Raw genomic sequence first — 20,633 nt, 5'->3', positions numbered from 1 at the left:
AAGAAAAGTGGGGAAGCAAGAGGAAATTAGAGTGGGGGAATGCAAATAATGGAAGAGAGAACACGTGATCATTCAATTCGGCCTCTGATTGGTGGATACGGAGTAGCTTTGCTTTTCCTCCTAAACCCGTTGCTGTTCGCTCGCCCTTCTTCCGAGGTTTCGTGCAGCTGCCCGCTCAGAATAGTTCCAGATGTGGCCATGTTTAGTTTGATCTTTGAAGTTTTCGCTCATCGTCTCATAACTGATACATTTTTATACAATCTGCTGACATAGTAATACGCTCTGTCCGACCATCGTACTTTTCGCCTGCTTGCGACTAGTCTCGTTCATATAATACATATGTTCTTCTTTTGGCTGAGATAAAAATCTCTAACGCGGAAGTACACGAGATACGTAAACGCTGTCATCCATTCAGGAGACAGGAATCGCGGAGTCCGTGAATTTCTATTCGATAATTTAATATCGTCAGTAACCAGACCCGTGTCTGATTGATTCATAGTTCCAAAGAAAATTAATTTGTCGCTCCCTTTCTCTCTCTTTTCCGATAACTTAATAAAACAAAAAGAGAGAGCCGTTATCGAATTTACGAAGTCGGGATTCGTCAAAGTGGAAAGGCTACGCTTTATACATTCTTCGAGGCTTCGGTTGTATTATTCGGAGAAAAACGACTTTTCCTTTCTTTTTCGTTATAAAAGTTACAAGAAACGTACGCGTATTTAATTTTCTCATATTTAATTAAATCATACGGGGAGAAACTAAAACGCCCACAAGCTTATCGTTGGTCAGCCATATGCCACGTCAAGCCAGAATGACGTTGCAGTGGTAAGATCGCGCCATTGAACGAAATTACAATAGCCCAAGAAAGGAGAAGCTATACAAGTGAAATACGTACTTCACCGAATGTAAAAGTGCAATAATACTATAATAACTGGATAAAATAAAACAAATAAGGCTTTAGTACAGAATAGCTTATTGTGTTAAGGCCAGAAGAATATTCGAGAGAAAAAAAACAGGGGCGTAGCCAAGCTGCAAAAAAAAAAAGGCGAAAAACGTTAATATAAATCTGATACACATTTTGGTTGTGGCGGCAGGCGCACGCGCGCGCGCAAGAAAGAGAAAGAGAAACGGAGAGACACGAAATATATTCATTCTGTAGGCTAATTTGTGCTCAATAACGAGTATTTTGAAAATTTTCAAATGCTAGAATTCAGGCACGCGATTATTTCGCAAGCAAAGAACCATCGAGTGTGGTCGCGTCAATCGATCGAATGATCATCGTCGGGCCACAGTGCTATATCATACGGTACAAAACACGATCGATCGGGACAAAACAATGGCATTAGAGAGTGTTTCCGCGGCTGAGACTCTAATCCAAAGGTTTGCCTCCACATTTTTTATTCACCAAACAAAACAGTCGAAATTTTATGGCTGTGACTACCACTCACGATTACACGTTCATCCCCTCTCCGGAAGCTCCGTGCTGTCCCCCGCTTTACATATGATATACATACATAAGTATATTTAGTGGCACCGTGGAAAAAAATGTACCCAATTACACTCTTTGGGTACAATCTAACTTTTTTTCTTTACGATTCTTCTTTGCTCTGAAATAGTTAATTATATACATATGTATCTACTATAATATTACAAGATTATTTTCATGTTCAAGTGCTTTGACCTATTTGTAGGATTCAAGGTCATTTTTATAATGAACGTAAAGTATTTTCCTTTTTTTCTTTTCGTTTATAACTTTCCATAAATATAATTTAAATGAAATTCCAGGATATAAATTCAAATTGATTCATCATATTTTTTTGCTATGAGCATTGAAGAATTAAATTGATTTCGGACAGCAAGAATTGTGAAATGAGAAAAAACATGCACGAGAACTTCGGGGAGTAAGACATTCCTATATATACATTCTCGGTTTCGTATACGACATATTTACACACCACTTAACAGACTATCCATATATGCTGCTACATGGTAGTATGTCGTAATGTACATACATACATATGTATGCACGTGAATGGACGGGACAAACGGGGGTTCTCCACACGAAGAAATTTTCGACGCTACTGTATCAAAAAAAAATACATTATATGTTACACGCACTGTGCGACAATGCTGTAACGATGACAAATTATGCTACAAAATAATGTGATTTTATATGTTGATCCGATGCTATTATGTTGATGATGATGAATTTATGATAGTTATGATAATGATGCTAATGATGAACACAATTTGTGGGTAAGGCAATTCTAACTTATATTTATTTTCCTGTATTATGATGTGCAGATGATGCATTTTGCTGTGCTACATTTAACAAATTTTTAGCGCCTGCAATAATTTGTTAGTTACTGTTTTTTTCTTATTCATTTTAAAGGTGGGAATGGTTATACGCTTTTATACGAATTTCCTTTCTCTATAATATTACGCTTTTACATTGTGCGATTAAACGTACAAAACAATTTCTGGTGAAATAATTCTTTCACAATCGATCCAATGAAAAAGCAATTATATTAATAGAGAACATGATTATTTTAAGCATATATACGATGTTGACTATATATATATATATATATCAAAGTTGCATCGATCGAGGCCTACTGTGCTACATGTGTAGGTTCCCGAAGTAAGCTAATGTTTTTAGGTCAAGTAGTACGGAGGAACTCCTTTCAGCTATACTCTGCTCGACCAAAGTTCGATGTTCCTTCGTTCAACGTAGAGACCTATGATTGATAATGCCCTTGATAACTCCTATGAGCATAGCCGAATTTTTCTATGAAAACTTTTTCCATTAGTTTAATGAAGAAATGCATCTTGCGGTTTTTCTCTCATTGTAAATGATGATGATGATGATGATGATGATCATGATGATGATGATGATGATGAAGCTGCTGCTCCTGATGATGTAGATGATGATTAGGGGATAGAAATAAAAAAAACATTTTTAACTTTTATAGATCAAATGGATAAAAAAATTAATTATAAAAAGTATACGAAAATTTTGATAATAAACATTTAGAAATTTATAAAATTTTATATAATTTAATTTATTTATTTTTTTTTTAAAATTGAAGTTAAGATTTTATAATATAAAATTATTATAAAATAAAATTCCTACCTCTTACTTTTAAAATACCTTTTGTCATATTTTTTACATTACATGACAAAATCAGTCTATAAAAATATGACTATCAAATAGCTGTTAAAGTTCAAGTAAAACATTTGTCATCGTTATAAACATTGAATCTTCTACCCTGATGTATCTGTGAAAACAGTTACATAATACTATATCCAAAAATGTGATACTTAATTTTTCTTGTAGCACTTTATAGATAGTAATGTGTTTGTAATGTATGCGTAGCACCAATGATGATGATCTAGAGGATGGAGAAATTCCATCTGATGAAGATGATGAGCCTACACCACCACCACCGCTACCACCACCACCACCACCACTAAATGATGATGCGACTAAAAATTCATCAAAAACAGATACATCAAAAAATAAAACTTTTGATTCAAAGTTTAGTAAAAATAAGAAATCAAGTGTTCAAGGAAGTAGTAAGCATGATAGGTTTTTGAAATACAAAAGCCCAACTGAGGATTGGGCTGGGGATGTTGAGAAAGCAATTAGAGCAGCCTTAGAAGAAGATAGTAGTAGAAGCCAAGACTCAAAGTCTAAAAGTAAAAATACCAGAAGTAAGAGTAGGAAAAGAATACGTGATGAAAGGGAAGAAGATCGTAATAAGGATCAGAAGGTTAAAAAATTTCTAATTTATTAAATATACCTGATTATAATATGATGTATATAATAGATTTACTTAATATATTTGATTTACAGAGACGAAAAGTAAGCGATGATGAAAATATTAACGAAGATGAAGATGAAATGTTATTTGTTAGAGGTGCTTCACCTGTTAGAAAAGATTCTCAAGAGAATAGTTCTCCAAGACATACAAATGAACATGAAAATTTTGATAGCAATTCAGATTATGATGAGAGACCTAGTGTAAATCGACATAGGGATAATGATAACAAGCGTAGCAATACAAGAGGAGGTGGAGGTGGAGGAGGTACATGATAAAATATTAACTAATATACTTTTACTCTTAATATATAATATCCAAAAACAATAATTTTATGGTAATAGGACGCAGAGGTGGTAAAAATGAACGTGGAGGTAAAAATAAAACTCGAGGTCAAATGCGAAACGATAGAAATGGACGACGGAATCAGAACAATGATCACAATCAAGATCCGGACGCTATTTGTGTTTATTACATGCAAGGAAAATGTCATAGAGGGGATGATTGCCCTTTTTCGCATAATGCTTTACCCCCTAGGAAAATGGAACTATGCAAATTTTATTTAATGGATTGCTGTGCAAAAAGAGACAAATGTCTTTACATGCATCATGATTTTCCATGTAAATTTTTTCATACAGGATTGAAATGTAATCAAGGAGAAAATTGTAAATTTTCCCATCAACCTTTAAACGAACAGGTTATTATAATGTTTATAAAGTTTGAAGTTTGCTAAAACTTTAATTAATGGTCACAAAATCCACTGTCCGTTTTAGGTGAAAGGAATTTTATTAAAACATTTAGAAACAGCACCAAAGGAAATTCTTGGAGATTTTCCACGTTTAAGTAGGGAAGGAGCAATGTTAATGATAAATAAAACAGCAAGAACATTAGCACAGGGTCAGGAAGTAACGAATCAAAAGATTCCAAGTCTTTTTGACTTAAATGTACCTGCACCACCGACTACTACCATTACCACCACAATTACCACCACCACCACCACCAGTACCACAGAAAAGAATAATGAAAAAGAAGAAAAAGGTAACAATATGATTATGTGTATTTTTTAGAAAGATTTGAAATCACAAATATATGTTAGTGTAATAAATACAACATTTTTATATACAGACGAGCAAACGTCTCAACATAAAAATATTAGAGAAAGAAAACCATCTGGCAAAAAGACTCGATGGGGTTCCGACGAGGATAGAGTTCCATATGAACAAATCATGTTATTGCAATCAGCCAATGAGTTTGGTTTACAGCTTCCTAATGCTGCATTGGGTTTAGCAACTCAACAGCAGTTACAGCAAAAATCAGTGATATCGCAATCCATGCCAAGCATGGATTTCTATACTGAAAATAGTAATTCTGAATCAAATAAAACTATAAACAAAGTACGAGATAGAGAAGACTTTACAAAAGACGTAGAGGAGGATGAAATTTTGGAACAGGTATAATGGCAATTATATTTTTCAGCTCATTAAAAATTATAGTATTATATATTTTATTTTTGTTGTTGTAACTCTTAGGCAAAAAAGAAAGGTACTTCGATACTTGAAAATTCGAAGGATGTAGATTTAAGGCAGCTGTTAAAAGCTTCGAAGAAACCACCACCTGTTGTTAGTATAGCTGACGAGGTAGCAAATCTTACTAAATCGAAATTTGATGAAGAAAGTGATCAAGATGAAGAAACGGATCTTGTTATAGAAATGCCAACCGAAGAAGAGGATAAATCGAAAGATAAGGGCACAGATCAAGAAGGTAGAGTTACTTTTCTCTATTATAATAATTTAAGTAATTTATACTTATATTATGGGAGGGGCTGGACCCCTTACCATTTTAAGATTTTAAAATGAAACTGTTTAAATTACAGAAACAAATACAATTAATGACGAAGTTAACAATCAAGATAGCCTTTTATCTCGTACAGAAGAACAGGAAGTACCGGCTCACTTACCAAAAAAGGCTCAAGAATTATTTATGCGTATTCAACAGCAACAGAGAGCAGCTCAAGACAGCTTTAAAAATATAGAAAATGAATGCTCTACAAGTAATACAGATCAAATTCTAGAAGACTGGTATTCAGACGACGAGGACGACGATGACGACGACGAAGGTGGAAATTTAACGATAGTACTTTCTAATAAAGATAATCCAAAAGAAGAAAATGAATGTGCAGAAAAAACACAGAACACTGTGATTAAAGAAGAATGTCGGTCTACGACGTCTGCGCCTACTATACCTCAGCCAGCTGCTATCGTGGACAAACTTGGAGATTTAAGTAAAATTGACATCAGTGCTGAGGTGTCAAAATTATTATCTTCGCTTAAAGCGCATAGTTCAACAAGCGGTAAAGGCAGTCAACAAGCCTTTAATGCGAAGGATTATCCTTCAAAAATGAAATCTACCTCTCCTGATAGAATATCATCGGACGAGTCCAATACTCATGATAAAATGTGTATTCCTGCTACGTTTAATGCTTCGAATCAGCTGTCGAAAATTGAAAATGAAACATCGAGTCCGCATTCTTCCCCTGGGCCAAGTTCCACGTCTATATCCAGAGATCCTCGCATGTCCAGAGATCCCAGACAACGCAGGGATGAACAGAAATCAAACAGTCCTAGTCGGATAGAAAGTAAAAAGGAATCTAAGCATCTCAGATTAGAAACAAGTATATACAGTTCTGGTATTACCGCAAGTGATACAAATATGGACACTGATCTTCGAACTAAAACTGATCAAGATCTCCGAAGAAAAGATATGGATTTCAGGCAACAATTTCAGACAAGCTTCGGAGATACGGATCTACGAGTTGTCGGTGCAGGATTTACAGATGCATCGACAAAATCAGACGTTGATTTGCGACAAATGTTAAGTTTACCATTTAAACCTGCACCATCTCATGTACCTTGCACAGAAATAGATGCGAGTATATCTTCGCACCCTCCTATGACGTACAAGGTATACGTTGTCGACATACCAAGGCCCGATTACACGGGTCTTAAACTGACGAAAAATGATGCTCAAGTGAAATATGATCCACGTTTGAGAAAAATCTTTAGAATAGGTAAAATTGAATTAGCCGATTCCCCGATGTCTCCGCCTCCGGTTAAACCAGACACTCCGAAGTCACCGCCCCAAGTTCGATCTGACCCGCGACGAAAAGCTCTCGAGGCTTCCAATTTAGCTCCTCAGAATATCAATGCTTCCATAATGAAAAATGTCCAGCAGCAATCACCGTTGGAAATGTCAAACATGGGGATGGGTCCTGGTGGGATGTCTGTACCTCAGGGTATGCCTGGCTCGCAAAGTATGCAAGGTGGGCAGAGTATAATCCATATGGGTCCTAATCCAATGCTTGGAAATATGGGTCCGATGGGTCCTATGATGAATGCACCTATGGGTCCTCAAAATATGCCACCGATGAGTATGGCAGGAATGTCTAACATGCCTCCAGGAATGGCTATTAACGGGCCAGTTGTACCTCAGGGTCAAATGAATTTTGATCCACGTTTTAACGTCCAACGTAATAATGGTGCTGGACTTTTGGGTCCAGCACCTGGTGTAGGCTTTGGACCGGATGTTAATCCTTCGTACGATGGTGCACCAACTTATCCGAGTGGTAATTTTAATAACTTTGGCCCTGGTCCTGGCCCGGTACCTCCAGATTCTAACATGATGGGATTCAGTCCGAACGGTCCAAATCCAAACTTTGGTATGGATGGTCCTGAGTGGAGTGGAACTAATCAGAATAGACGTGGTGGTAAAATTAGACGACGAAATCGTAATAGGACCAATATTGTGACTAATAATTAATTGAAATAAGCAATTTTTGAGTAGGTACGTTAAGCGGAAGTACCTGGTGATAATTCTCATTCTAATTTAAATTTGTACAGCATGCATTGATATAATGCATTCATTTCTGCGGTCCAGATTCATTGATTTTTGATCGTGTCAATTGTACATGGTGTCAAATGCTCGCTAGTGATTAAATAGTTAATTAGAATTTTAAGGTATTAAACAAATACTAAAAAATTGTACATGGATACACACACACGTTTTCAAGCATTTCTTATAAAACAATACATACCAAATGAATGGTGTGAATAATGCTCATAAACACGTGACGTTCTATATTTTATTTAAAAAATATAAAGCATATTCTACATGAAAAGTATATACAAAATACATTTATTATTCTATAGGTAATTGCAAAATGAAATTTTCTGTGAGAAAACACGTATCTGTATATATTGAATACCTTTAAATTCATTCGAAAAGACATTTAATACATAAGATATATACGATAAATGAAAATCATTTAATTATATTGATTGATTTATATCTTTTTTTATGTCTTCCATGTATAAATACGTGACACAAATATATATGTATATGATTCATGTGTACGCGGTAGTTTTGGCTTTTAGAACAGATGTATAGATTTTATTGAATTATGTTGAAATAATTATAAAACGTTCAACTATTAAATGGCTTAAGGCCTACTAATGAAAACTAAAACACCAATGATATAACAGTACACAACTTAATATGAAAATGCAATATTTTGTAAAGTTAATGTATTTATAAGAATTTTGAAAGTAACTGTACATGAAAATACTTTTTTACTTACATTAGAATTTGAAAAATATAGATGGGGAGGGTATATGTATAAAATCTTTCATTTAGAAAATTTGCAAAAATTGCAATTGTAATTATTTAAATTGTTGTGAAATTTAGGTTTTATATTACTAGACAAAATTTTATCTAGTAAATATCATTTGTAAATTCTGTGGTATAAACACATGGTTCCATGCTGATGCTAAATACACACTTACCTGTTAAAATGCAGATTAAAAGTACTTTCTCTTTGAAAGATAATATTAGAAATGGAGTATACATTTAAAGATTGTTTAGTCATTATCCACTGTTAATCTATAAATATTTTTTTTTATTATTATTATTATTATTATTATTCTTATAATGCTAAAAAATAAAACTACATTCGTGAGAAGTAAAGTTTACTATTATATAGTAAAAACTTTTTGTACAATTCTATCGCTAAGATGATTTTGTATTGTTTAATGTAAATAATGCTCTATTTCCTTAATGCACTTTTTAAAACACAAATCTTTTAAATATGGATAATATAATAATGACAAATTTGTATAATAATTAAGCTTTATAAGAAGTTGTACTTTGATTCAACTGTAACTCATTGTTACAAATTATTATTATTATTATTATTATTATTATTATTATTATTATTATTATTATTGTCAAGCAATAATAATTATAATTTCAATCATTTTTCATTAATGTACAATAGAACTTAGAGGATCAGCTCTAATGGCTGATAGATCCAAACGTGCATCCATCTCATCATCCAATTCTCCTACAATTGCCCTAAAAATAAGAAAAGGAGATACTAACACAACTGTTTCTCAACCAGTTCTTGGAAACTTTCATCAATGTTCAACAATAATGATTTGATTTTTTCATAATTTATATTCAATGGAATTGAAGAAAAAGTATAAATATTTTTAAGACTAAAAGAAGGAATATAACATATTTTTTTATATGCTACTTATGTAATTTCTGAAACTATGAAAACGAAAAAGACATGTTATCTTTTACATTTTAATATACTTATTCAGTATTACGTATAATTGTAATCACTATGTGATGTAATAATTGAATGTTGATAGACAATTGTTATAAAAAATGATAATTTTGTTCACCAAAGTAACTAATTTAATTACTTACACATTATCACCTCTGATGATGTGTAAACCTAATACAACTTGTTCTACACCTTGTGTTGTACTATAAACACGTTCATGTGATTCGTCCAATATTATATTAATGGTCTGGTCGAAACCTTTTAATGTACCCTAAAAAAATATACAGATAATTGATATAATAATTACAATTCAATGTTAATTCAATTTAAAATAATACACTTACAATAAAATTTCTGCCATCAGAAGTGATAATAGAAACTGTATCTATGAATTATTAAGGATAAACAGGCAACTATTAAAAATTCATTAAAATAAGGTTAACAAAAGGATACGATTCACGTAACTCTCTAAACCTGACGCCATAATCTTAGTTAGTAATTGCACATTAAGATAAATGTTATATAAAAATATAATTTAACTGAGTATTTTCAATGTTTGTAATAATCACACAGGTTAATAGTAAATTAACTACTCTACAAATATACACAGTATTGAACAGTATTTTAAAGAAAAACTACACTAAGAATTCTGAAATGGTTAAAAGTTCAATTATATTCAATTTCAATATCAGAAGTATTTATTTAACCTTATAATCAATTTGTGTTGAACAATAACAAATTCACTGTTGAACATAATTGAAACATAAAATAAATGATATTAAGATTACATAGTAAAATAGTAGAAATAAGATTTGTCCATATGTTACATTACTTTTTATAAATGTAATTCTAGCGGATTGAAAATTAAATTATATTAACTATTTTAATAGAAATAAATAGAAAATTGTTACATAAATTAATAGCTGTAAAAATACTGGGTATGTATTTATATACGTATTACATACTCACGTGAGAATATACCTTGAGCTTTTAAAATTATTTGTATATTTCGTATTACATTTCTTAACAACCTAATTTATTCAGTTCTACTTATTTAAACGTTAAATATTAAATATGAAAAAAAGAATAATGTAAGAATATGATGTATAATTGGTAGATAGGGCCATCGACATTTGTTTAGTCTTGATATTCTACGCGTTTCATGATTATGCTACCCTTCGGCCGGTACCACCATCTTGTTTGTTTCATCAATAAAGTGAGTGTAAAATTTTTGGACGATTGAAATTGAAGGTACATATTTTTGTTGTGTCCTATATACAGTAAATTAAAACAAGAACTGTGAATATGTCTCACGGTGGTAGAAACGAATGTAGAATTTATGTGGGTAATTTACCACCTGATATAAGAACAAAAGATATCCAAGATCTTTTCTATAAATTTGGTAAAGTTATCTTTGTTGATTTAAAAAATCGGAGAGGACCACCATTCGCTTTTGTCGAATTTGACGATCCAAGGTATATTTATTAAATTATACTTAATATAACAAATTTTTCTTTTTTTCCAGATGTACTTTGTACCATTGACTATTGCATTCATTTTTTTTTATTGTATTTCTTTTTATAACATGAATGAACACTTTTGTATGTCATATTGTTGTAACTTGCAGATTTAAATTAAAACCTCAAGTTACATAAAGATTGATGTTAATATTTTAATTTATATTAAAATTATTATTGAGTAATACAGTATAAGTACATTTTTTTTAGAGATGCAGAAGATGCTGTACATGCAAGAGACGGATATGATTATGATGGTTATAGACTACGAGTTGAGTTTCCAAGAGGTGGTGGTCCCAGTAATAATTTTCGTGGTGGGCGTGGAGCAGGTGACAGTGGAAGAGGTGGCCGTGGTGAAATGAGTAACTCTAGAGGACGTGGACCACCTGCAAGAAGATCTCAGTATAGAGTTCTTGTTACTGGTTTACCTCCTTCTGGTAGTTGGCAAGATTTAAAGGATCATATGCGCGAAGCTGGTGATGTATGCTTTGCTGATGTTTATAAAGATGGCACTGGAGTTGTTGAGTTCTTACGATACGAAGATATGAAGTATGCTGTGAAGAAATTAGATGATTCAAGATTTAGGTCTCACGAGGTAAAATATACTGGGTATTATATGTTTTTCATTTTCATATGGTATAATGTCCATTGTTCTTTGCAGGGAGAAGTTGCCTATATTCGAGTGAAAGAAGATCACAGCAGTGGCGATAGAGGACGCAGCGAAGATAGAGAGAGAGGTCGAAGTCATTCACGAAGCTATAGTCCACGACGTCGTGGTTCGCCTACCTATTCACCATTGCGACGTAATTACTCGCGATCAAGATCTCGTTCCAGATCTCGTTCATACGACTAGTGTGTACGTATATGTTTCACATGGTAATATAAGTAAAGGCTTATCAATATTTGCTTTACCATGTTTCATTATTACTGATTTGAATTTCACTTAAAGACACCTTCCAATCCAAACCAATTTTGTACAAATTATAAAATTATTACTTTCCATGTTGCTTGAATTTAACAATTGTATTGTATCTAATGTATAGTTAGAGCACGGTTCATTTTACGAAGTAGTTTTCAAATATTTTCTCATTTTCTATTTAAGTATCTTCAAATGATGTCCACTATGAATTAATCAGAATGTACAATATAAATATATTTTTAAAGTTAATTACATTCGAATTATATTTCGTGAAACAATAGATTGATTTTTTAACAGTAAACATTGGCATAAAATTTTTATCTTTTTTCTTGTATTAATCAAGAAGAATCGTGCTCATATTAATTGCATATTATCGTTAAAGATATATTGATTAGAATTATTTTTATGTTTAAATACTACATTCCTTTATATTTTGCAATTTGTTTTGACACTATAAATACATATTTAAAGTGTGTAACAATTTTGAAGTATTACAAATGAGAATCTAAAATGACTTGGTTAATGAATTAATGAATTGTGATTAATTAATAAATTGTGATTTGATTAATGTTTGCATTGGTAAACAGCATTTTGTTGTATAGTTTGTTAATATTGTTAATGTGAAGTGAGAATGTTCTCATTTAAGAGATTGTAATGTGAGCATTCTCATTGAACTACCACAATTAGTAACTATACAGCAATGCTTAGTCTGATGTAAACACTATTTTTTATTGTCTTTTTAGATTTGTGTATTCACATTTGAAGTGACGAGAACGGCACATTTTAAAGCATATTTAACATACAAAATTCTTTAAGGCTTTTAATACTAAATGCTTGCAATATAAATTCATGAAGCTAACATTTTGTTTATCGTTAACAGCTCAAAATTATTCCGCATATATATATACACATAAAAAGAAAACGGCAATGCCATAATGAATATAAAGCCCATAGTTAGATGTTTGGTCAGAATATATATTTTACTCATACATATAATCAAGTACATAAAATATCATAAACATTATGGCATATTAAAATTATTTTTTTCTTTTACAAATAGTTATTAATTCTCACAAATAATTCTCTCGTTCATACAAATACCTCAAGGTTGTTTACACGGCTCATCGTCGTTTAAGTTTCCACACAAATTTAAGTACTTTTATTTTGGCTACATAGTGATGACAATACAAAGTACTATATATGTTAAAAAATATAACACTTAATACCTGGACAATGTAATACATCGATAGCCATCAATTGATGGTACATATGTGGCATAGTATTTGTTAAATGTAGGTGAAACGTTTATTTTTACTAAGAGATTAATATTCATATAACCAATTTATTTTAAAAAAAAAGAAAGAAATACTGGCATAGTATTTATTTATTTATGTATCAACATTGTTCACTTGAATAGTTTAAAGTACAGCTTATATATTTGAGTGTTCTTTAACGATGATTATTGGGCCACCTGTTTGATTTGATGAAAAATTGTGTGTTATACATTACATCTAAACAGACAAAGAATGTTTAACTCATACTAAAATTATTATTATTAGCAATGTAGTAACAGGTATGTTACAGTTATTTGAATATCTGTAGAATGTGCATATTGAAGTAAATTTTATATATAGCTATATAAAAATTATTTTGAGAAATGTGTTTTTATCATTTAAATAAGTTAAAAAGAAATTATATATTTTGCCACACATTTCTCATTGAATGTTTTCCTTTAGAAAATGTGCACACAAATTTCTTAGAATTTGTAGAATTTATTCAGAAACACATTTTCTTCAATTCTCTGTTATACATTAAAAATTGTTGAAGGAAAACAATGATTTCATGTATTCTTGAGAATATTATTATTGCAAATTAATCCTGTGATTTCTATTTTGTTCATACATACTCAGTGATATAAAGGAAGGTTCTAAATTTAAACAAAGCAGATACAAAATGTTTCTTTTTTTATATAGTATTTGCTCAATTTTTAACATGTAATCATACATATTTGAATAATGTAAGTCACAAGGATTACATTTGCAGTGATAAATTTTATATATATATATAATAATATTAATGCATATATTGTGTAAGGGACTAATGTATTTTTTCTTCTTTTGTATATTGGATTGGATTGTAACACAATGAATGAAAAACTGAAATCGACACGATCTTACTTCTTGGATGGATATAATACACATTCACTTGACGGTGGGATGAGATGGAATGCGTTTTGGATGGATTTAATGTATGGAGCATATATTATAAAAGGATTAAGACGTAAATGAGAATGAAAAATAATGAGACAGTAAGGATACTTTCAAGAGGAAATTCAGGATCAGGAATTCAGGAAAGGAATTGGATGAAAGAAACGATCCGTTTCATTCAAGGATTCTCAATTAGCTCTGGATTTTCATCAGAAAACGTTGGCAAATCCATTACAAGGATTCAAAACAATTCATATTTTTCTGTTTTAAAAAAACAAAATTAATATCTAATCGTGATAAAGCAGTGCTTTTGATGAACTAAAGAAAAAAAAAGCCACAGAATGAACAGCTTCGACATGTCACGTGATTACGCTGATTTCTTAATCATTTCAGTGTTTTGGATTTGTTGCAATTCACGCGATTGAAACCTTAACACGCCCAGTGACTTTTGTATTTCTTTTTTTTTTTTCTCTTTTACGTTCTGTACACTGAACAAAAGAACTAGTAATGGAATGTCAACTTTGTACGTTTTACTTTATGAAAGTATTTGCTTCTGATTTTTCGTATACGTCAAAACAGTTTATAAGTTAAAATTATTTTTTTTTATTTTTTTTATCGTTACTGAGATAACAACTCAGTTCGTTTACGGAAAGTATCAGACGTCTCATCTATCGGCCCCAGTCACGAGAAAGGAACGAAAACCACCTAGTGGTTCAACGAAATGAATGCTCGTTGAGAGATCATCCTCGTTTCTCGTTGATTCGTGCAATTAGTATAGGCGATGCGATTGGATATATTAGAGTTTCTCAGGATCAAACGCAACGAACAGTGGTCATTCAGAGAAAACTGTCGCGTTGTAAATAGTGCGTCTCATAACTTCGTTATATTTAATTATTCTTCTTTAAATCATTTCAATCTTATTACACATTATCTGTCGTGAGCGTGTGTATGTTTTCATATACGTGTGCGGTAAACCTAACTACGGGTCTTCGCGTGCAAGAGGAGGAGCGGGGTCGAAAATAAAAAAAAACAATGAAACGAATCCTTCCATCTTAACAAGGACTGGCTCCCTAGTTGTAGAGGATCTCCCGGGATGAAAATAAAATAAAAAATAAATGGAAAAAACATGATTGGGATTAGGATGCTGACAGGATAAATTAGTGTTCATGATGGATGTTTGGATACGGATAAAATTGGCTGGAAAAATATATATGTATATATGTATATATATATATATGTATATATTCGACGGATTATGTTAAGCGGATGACTTGGATCTTTTGACCGGACAATGTACTGTACGCCGTGTTCAATACGGAATAATGGATTTGGATTATCAATTGAGGTGTTAAAAGAGCAGAGCGTTGCGTCGTTTGTGCTTCAATAGGTTTCACGGATTATATCGCCTAGGTCGGATAACGGAGATTTGGACTTGCACTTAGCAGGATCAATACAGGATATTGTCGGGATATCATTTTGTCGGATATCATGGATTGAAAACGGATGCAATCACATGCTCCTTATAAGGTATTTCATATCAAGTTTAATATCTGACGTCCCTTCGGTAAACACATTTTCTGCATGCATTTTTCTAAACAATAGTCTTCTATAAAAAAGAAACACTTCAAAGCAAACATCCACTTTTTAAAATTTTTTAAAAGGCTAACTTAAGTATAACAGATACATGTGTAACTTTATGGTTTGAAAGATGTTTTAGTGTGCTTACATTATAATCGTTCAGTTTAATGAAAAATCTGTCACAGTCTTTTCCACAGAATGAATGTCCATCTCCTGGTAATAGCACTAATCCTTCCACAATAGTCTTCTTTAATTAAACGATTTTACCAATTTTGGTATTTTACTCTTCCATGACGAAGAGGAATTGTACAGAACTCCCCTGATTCTTTTCTCAATTAATGTTCATTGATTACAAGTATCACTGTTGTAAGTGTAGTATCACTAATATATAATGATGTTAGTTTCTTTTAAGAATGCAAGAGGAGATTATGTGAGTATATATTTATTATGGAATTCTGTTGCTTTATTTATTCCTTTTTTTTAAGTAAAAGAGGGAATAATTTTTGTTTAATTTGAATATTCTGTTTCTGGTATCTGTGATAATGAAGCTGAAGAAACAATGTCTACTACTAGACGCCTGTTCATTTTCGTTAGGTGAGTAACATAAAATAGAAGAAAAAAATATAATTTTCCATTAATTTTCTGTTATTAGTCCTGTTTAGGTAATCAAGAGAAGGATACGCTTCTGCCGCTCTTGGACACGTAACTGATTCAGGAAACAAGTGTTTTTTGTAAGATCACAAGTTATTGTTCTTTAAAGTTTATATAACTTTTAATAAAAATTTTGTTAATTTGACGTTTTTTTGTTACAGAAATTCTGTTACATTAGGTCTTTTTGTATAAGAAACGTTTAACTTATTTAAGTTTTAAAACGTTAGAAATTTAATGGTGCTAATTTTGTAAGCATTTCTGTTTTCTCATGTAATGTGTTACGCTTGTTCTACGAATAAAGTGTGTTGTTTGTCGTTTTTCCTGAACAATTGTACACTTCTCGTTATTATCAAATCTCATGAAAGTAACAATAATTTCTGGTAACAGTCATTGATTGATATATTGCAAAGTATATTTTTATTTTATATATTTACAATGCGTCAATTGTCATGTTTTCTGTTAAAGCAAACAGCAAAAAATATACGATATCTAACTACTGTTACTTTTTACATTGTCTCACGAATTGGCGTAACTGTAAGTTCTTTGATGAGAACGTTGTCTGGAGTCTGCAATGCGAACAGTACACAGTCGGACACGTCTTTGGGTTTCAAAGCCAGACGCGGATTCTCTCTCAACCATTGTGCGGTCATCTCAGTCTCCACCAAACCAGGACAAATGGACTGTAATATGAAGACACGTATTTATCATGAGAAATCAGAGATTTCCTTCTCCTTTGTGTAGTAGTGACAAAGGTAAATATCGTAACTACTTACAATCACTTTGATGTTGGATTTAAGCTGTGCCAATTCTGACCGGAGGGATTCCGTCAACGCAGTCAAAGCAGTTTTACTGGCAATGTAAGCTGGAGATACTGGACGATCACGAGTGGTTGGTATCTTCAGTCCACACACATCGTTAATGTTTATAATAACACCGTTGTCGATTCCTGAAGAATATGACAGATGCACGAATTACAATTTCTGTTTCTTTGAATTGTAGAAGAATGATCGAACCCAAGGATACTTGCCTTTTTTCTTCATTAATTTCAGGACTTCCTTGGTCATGCAAGTCAGTCCGAGGAAGTTTACGTCGAAGACCTTCTTCCAATCATCCATTTCACCGGTGTGCATTGTGACATCGGTATTAGTGGCAGCGTTATTGATAAGGATGTTAACAGCTCCTAGGTTCTTCTCAATCCATTCCAACACACGCATAATATCATTTTGATTAGAAAGGTCGCATTGCAGAGGGAACAGTTTTCCTGGTTTCGACTTCAGTTCTTCTGCAAGTGCCTGGTGAAAGAATAAAGAAGTGATTTTTTTTTTTTTTCTTTATTTTATTATATACACAGCAATGTTTCTAAGTAATAAAATCTAGGTATTATGGTTTCAGAAAGAAATAGCATAACTGTGTATGTATTATATTGGAGAGCTTAGGAATTCAGTTGCAAATGGAAAAATGAATTAGAATGTTAATTCTAGTTAAAAGTATACCTTTATTTTTTCAATACGACGACCAATGCCAACAACCGTCATTCCTTTGCCAACCAAGCATTCAGTCAAGCACCTTCCAATACCAGACCCGGCACCAGTGATTAAAGCAACTTTGTTGGACCAACGTTCCATGATGAAGTGTTAGATTTCTTTTCTTTTTTTGATTGCTATTACACGAGAGTATCGTGGACGTGAAACTACAAAGTGTTTGCATTTCGGAGCATCCACGGCCCCTTTTATACCAGAATGAAATTGTGGCCCAAGATTACCGAGGTCGCGTTAATCTTCTGACTTGAGATACTTTAACAGCTTTAATTTGCTTGCAGCTGTTATGCTATTTTGTGTATTTACATTCCAAATGATACTATATTATTTACAGGAATTAATTGTACATGTATAGAGTTGATATTATTATTAACATACAGTTGGAGAAATCATTAGCTACAGATAGAATGTATTTTGACGTGGAACGAGGACATCTTGAGATAAATTTGTCTGCAGTTTTATTTTTAATGTAGATGCGCTTAAAATGACAAATAATTAGGATTGAGGGAGTAAAACGAAACATTGTAAACACTTGGAAGGTATCTTAAAAAATCTCTTTTTTGAAAATTTTATTATATACAAATTGTTCATGAGAATTTAGTACATATATATTTTTGTAGTATTCTTGATATGGATATTAAAATTAAAAGACACAGGATTGTGCGTATTCGGAATCTATAACGAGTGCAACCCTTTTATCAAGAGCACGCGAATATTTCAATTATACTTAATGCATTTTTTTCGACATACATGATGTATGTTTACTTCAAGTAAGAATACAGATAAAAACAGATACAAGTATCTTCTTGACGAGCAACATTGTATAAATATTGCGTCAGATGTTTTAAAAATAAATCATTGCATCCGGTAAGTTAATTGATTTATTACCAGTAAAACGAGTATTAATCTTGATATTTTTTTTCTGTTTTCAATAATCTCTAAGTAAAACCTTTATGCGGTGCATCATAATAAAAGAAAAAAAATTAAGAAAATTGCATGAGAATTTTTAATGATTTAGGTAGCTTTCTTTTTGGCGCGAATTGATCGATAACATCTTCGATACCTGTCTCGCCGTATAAAGTTCGATATAGACCTGCGTGATTCGGTTCCCGAACAAATCTCAAACTATCCGCTGCTATTTCACAGCATTCTTTATTTTCTTCTTTTTTCTTTATAGCAATTTGGAAAAGGCTACGAGCTTTACAAAAAAGCGCATTACCACGTTGCGCACCCAACTGATGTAATTCTGTTTGATTTCCATCGAGTATCTGAAGTACTTTGTCGGTTATATTGATCGCATCTTTCAAACGTCCCTCGTTTATCGCCTCTTGCGCTCGATTGTTCAAAATATCGATTATCCTTGCGGTAAGATCGATAGTTTTTCGAGAAGGAAACAGATGCAGTTCACGTATCATGTCATGACACTTGAGGTACGATTTCAACGCTAAATCAACGTTATCACGTTTAAGATAAATGTCACCTAGCGTTATGTACGGTTCCATGTAATATTTAGTTAGTTGACTTTCGTAGATGATACGCGCTGCATGCTCAAGTTTGTCGTTTAATATACATTTTATCGCCTTGTCGTATCTGTTGACAAATTATTTGATTTGAGTTTTCCCGCGCGAACGCTGCGCGATATATCGCTTTCGATCGATAACTCGACGCGTTCGATTCGTACGTTAAAAGATGCACGCGTTGCTCGACGAAAATGTTTGAAGATTTACGGTCATCTTTTACAGTATCGTCGTTTATTAGAATCTATAAGGTAAATATAATAATAATAATATGCATTATAACAATTGAATTCTTACCGTATCAAGTACCATTGTTTGATTAATTCATTCTTAACTTCTTTGATCGAAAGTTTTCCCACGATTGAATTTTGCGTATCCCGAGGTTCGAGCAACTTGTAAAAGTTTTTACTAACGTTTTCTAACCACGTAATCGCTTCGTCCAGTCGACCGGATAGTCGTAAAGCAATAGTTTTTAGCAAAATGAATCCTGGGTTGTATGGATTACAGTCAAGCGCTTTTTCAGTTGTCACCAAAGCTTTGTCGTAACAACCGTGCATGCACCATATGACAGTGTAAGTTATCAGTGTATGACCGGTATTATACACGATCTATAAATGTATTAGAATTTATCATGTAACATAAATGTTGTCTTTCTTTACAGGTGACGTATGCATACGCTATTGTAAAGAATATACGATAAGGTTACCGATCGAAAGCTACGGTAAAACAGATTTTTCTTCGAAAGTAAAAGTTAAATTTTTTTGTCGTAAAAAAGATACAAACTTTCAGCAATTCTTGAGCTTCAACGTTATTTTCGTCAAGATCAAGAGCTTTGATCAACATGTGCCTAGCGATCGCCATTTGTTTCAGATAAATCTTATATTCAGCATGCAACGAAAGTAGAGCGGCTGTTCTTATGGGATCAAAATCCGTTAGAAATTCATCCCAGTAACGTTGAAACATCTCATACTTGTCTAGTTTACGTAGAAGTTTCAATAATTTGTCCTATCGATGTACAAATTACAATATTGAATATTTATTTAACTATAAGAAATAAGAAAAATTACGATTTCCTACTTGCATCTCATTCAGCAGTGTATCGTGTACGTTCAATTGAAAACTCTGTTCGTAGTCGCTCAATGTTTCTAAGAACATGCCATTTTCAAAGTACCAATCGCCTCTTTTTCTGTAAGCTGTTACTAATTGTTTAGTATACATATTTTTAATTTCTGCATCAGTGAGTCTGGAATCGAATTTTGTCATTT

At 32.4% G+C, this 20,633-nt stretch overlaps 5 protein-coding genes across 10 annotated transcripts; 2 read left to right on the top strand and 3 right to left on the bottom strand.

Moving 5' to 3' along the window:
- The first annotated feature begins 141 nt into the window (after window positions 1–141).
- Window positions 142–9,712, top strand: su(sable) (suppressor of sable). Of its 4 annotated transcripts, XM_076690797.1 has the most exons (10): window positions 187–272; window positions 1,205–1,714; window positions 1,783–2,253; window positions 3,374–3,770; window positions 3,854–4,085; window positions 4,163–4,515; window positions 4,592–4,856; window positions 4,944–5,269; window positions 5,348–5,579; window positions 5,692–9,712. In XM_076690797.1, the coding sequence occupies exons 3-10, from the start codon at window positions 2,171–2,173 to the stop codon at window positions 7,632–7,634; spliced, it is 3,831 nt and encodes a 1,276-aa protein (XP_076546912.1). In that variant the 5' UTR covers window positions 187–272; window positions 1,205–1,714; window positions 1,783–2,170; the 3' UTR covers window positions 7,635–9,712. The 4 variants fall into 4 exon arrangements, with proteins under 4 accessions (XP_076546911.1, XP_034193541.1, XP_076546912.1 ...); XM_076690796.1 differs by having other exon boundaries at window positions 142–1,377; window positions 1,963–2,253; XM_034337650.2 differs by lacking the exon at window positions 1,783–2,253 and having other exon boundaries at window positions 144–1,377.
- Window positions 9,084–10,173, bottom strand: LOC117610368 (U6 snRNA-associated Sm-like protein LSm8). Of its 2 annotated transcripts, none has more exons than XM_034337654.2 (4): window positions 9,895–10,173; window positions 9,786–9,820; window positions 9,585–9,712; window positions 9,084–9,224 (listed from the first exon to the last, which is right to left on the bottom strand). In XM_034337654.2, the coding sequence occupies exons 1-4, from the start codon at window positions 9,923–9,925 to the stop codon at window positions 9,134–9,136; spliced, it is 285 nt and encodes a 94-aa protein (XP_034193545.1). In that variant the 5' UTR covers window positions 9,926–10,173; the 3' UTR covers window positions 9,084–9,133. The 2 variants fall into 2 exon arrangements, with proteins under 2 accessions (XP_034193545.1, XP_034193544.1); XM_034337653.2 differs by having other exon boundaries at window positions 9,786–9,826; window positions 9,895–9,964.
- A 358-nt stretch (window positions 10,174–10,531) lies between these two features.
- On the top strand, window positions 10,532–16,576 carry SF2 (splicing factor 2). Of its 2 annotated transcripts, XM_034338027.2 has the most exons (4): window positions 10,532–10,916; window positions 11,169–11,553; window positions 11,620–11,814; window positions 14,149–16,576. In XM_034338027.2, exons 1-3 carry the CDS (start codon window positions 10,747–10,749, stop codon window positions 11,809–11,811), a joined length of 747 nt encoding a protein of 248 aa, XP_034193918.1. In that variant the 5' UTR covers window positions 10,532–10,746; the 3' UTR covers window positions 11,812–11,814; window positions 14,149–16,576. The 2 variants fall into 2 exon arrangements, with proteins under 2 accessions (XP_034193918.1, XP_034193917.1); XM_034338026.2 differs by having other exon boundaries at window positions 10,537–10,916; window positions 11,620–16,576.
- A 131-nt stretch (window positions 16,577–16,707) lies between these two features.
- LOC117610516 (farnesol dehydrogenase-like) lies at window positions 16,708–17,943 on the bottom strand. The gene is made up of 4 exons (XM_034338028.2): window positions 17,807–17,943; window positions 17,341–17,605; window positions 17,087–17,259; window positions 16,708–16,993 (listed from the first exon to the last, which is right to left on the bottom strand). Exons 1-4 carry the CDS (start codon window positions 17,936–17,938, stop codon window positions 16,820–16,822), a joined length of 744 nt encoding a protein of 247 aa, XP_034193919.1. The 5' UTR covers window positions 17,939–17,943; the 3' UTR covers window positions 16,708–16,819.
- On the bottom strand, window positions 17,859–20,631 carry LOC117610329 (uncharacterized). Its single transcript, XM_034337572.2, has 4 exons — window positions 20,446–20,631; window positions 20,152–20,373; window positions 19,666–19,976; window positions 17,859–19,441 (listed from the first exon to the last, which is right to left on the bottom strand). Exons 1-4 carry the CDS (start codon window positions 20,629–20,631, stop codon window positions 18,835–18,837), a joined length of 1,326 nt encoding a protein of 441 aa, XP_034193463.2. The 3' UTR covers window positions 17,859–18,834.
- Between the last annotated feature and the right edge of the window lie 2 nt (window positions 20,632–20,633).

This window comes from Osmia lignaria, chromosome 11 (genome assembly GCF_051020975.1).
Source record: "Osmia lignaria lignaria isolate PbOS001 chromosome 11, iyOsmLign1, whole genome shotgun sequence".
Taxonomy (NCBI): domain Eukaryota; kingdom Metazoa; phylum Arthropoda; class Insecta; order Hymenoptera; family Megachilidae; genus Osmia; species Osmia lignaria.
Note: the sequence above shows the minus strand (reverse complement) of the source record. Positions and strands in the feature narration are given on the sequence as shown.

What these genes read in the sequence shown, in the direction of transcription:
- LOC117610368 (XM_034337653.2), bottom strand. Translation starts at nt 9,925, where the DNA reads ATGGCGTCAGGTTTAGAGAGTTACGTGAATC. An exon ending in TTTAGAGAGTTACGTGAATC is followed by an intron (nt 9,827 to 9,894) that starts GTATCCTTTTGT and finishes AATAATTCATAG; the next exon opens with ATACAGTTTCTATTATCACT. An exon ending in CTGATGGCAGAAATTTTATT is followed by an intron (nt 9,713 to 9,785) that starts GTAAGTGTATTA and finishes ATATTTTTTTAG; the next exon opens with GGTACATTAAAAGGTTTCGA.
- SF2 (XM_034338027.2), top strand. Translation starts at nt 10,747, where the DNA reads ATGTCTCACGGTGGTAGAAACGAATGTAGAATTTATGTGGGTAATTTA. An exon ending in GTCGAATTTGACGATCCAAG is followed by an intron (nt 10,917 to 11,168) that starts GTATATTTATTA and finishes CATTTTTTTTAG; the next exon opens with AGATGCAGAAGATGCTGTAC. An exon ending in CAAGATTTAGGTCTCACGAG is followed by an intron (nt 11,554 to 11,619) that starts GTAAAATATACT and finishes TGTTCTTTGCAG; the next exon opens with GGAGAAGTTGCCTATATTCG.
- LOC117610516 (XM_034338028.2), bottom strand. Translation starts at nt 17,938, where the DNA reads ATGGAACGTTGGTCCAACAAAGTTGCTTTAATCACTGGTGCCGGGTCT. An exon ending in GAAATTAATGAAGAAAAAAG is followed by an intron (nt 17,260 to 17,340) that starts GCAAGTATCCTT and finishes CATATTCTTCAG; the next exon opens with GAATCGACAACGGTGTTATT. An exon ending in AATCCAACATCAAAGTGATT is followed by an intron (nt 16,994 to 17,086) that starts GTAAGTAGTTAC and finishes TTCATATTACAG; the next exon opens with TCCATTTGTCCTGGTTTGGT.
- LOC117610329 (XM_034337572.2), bottom strand. Translation starts at nt 20,631, where the DNA reads ATGACAAAATTCGATTCCAGACTCACTGATGCAGAAATTAAAAATATG. An exon ending in CACTGCTGAATGAGATGCAA is followed by an intron (nt 20,374 to 20,445) that starts GTAGGAAATCGT and finishes GTACATCGATAG; the next exon opens with GACAAATTATTGAAACTTCT. An exon ending in AAACAATGGTACTTGATACG is followed by an intron (nt 19,442 to 19,665) that starts GTAAGAATTCAA and finishes ATTTGTCAACAG; the next exon opens with ATACGACAAGGCGATAAAAT.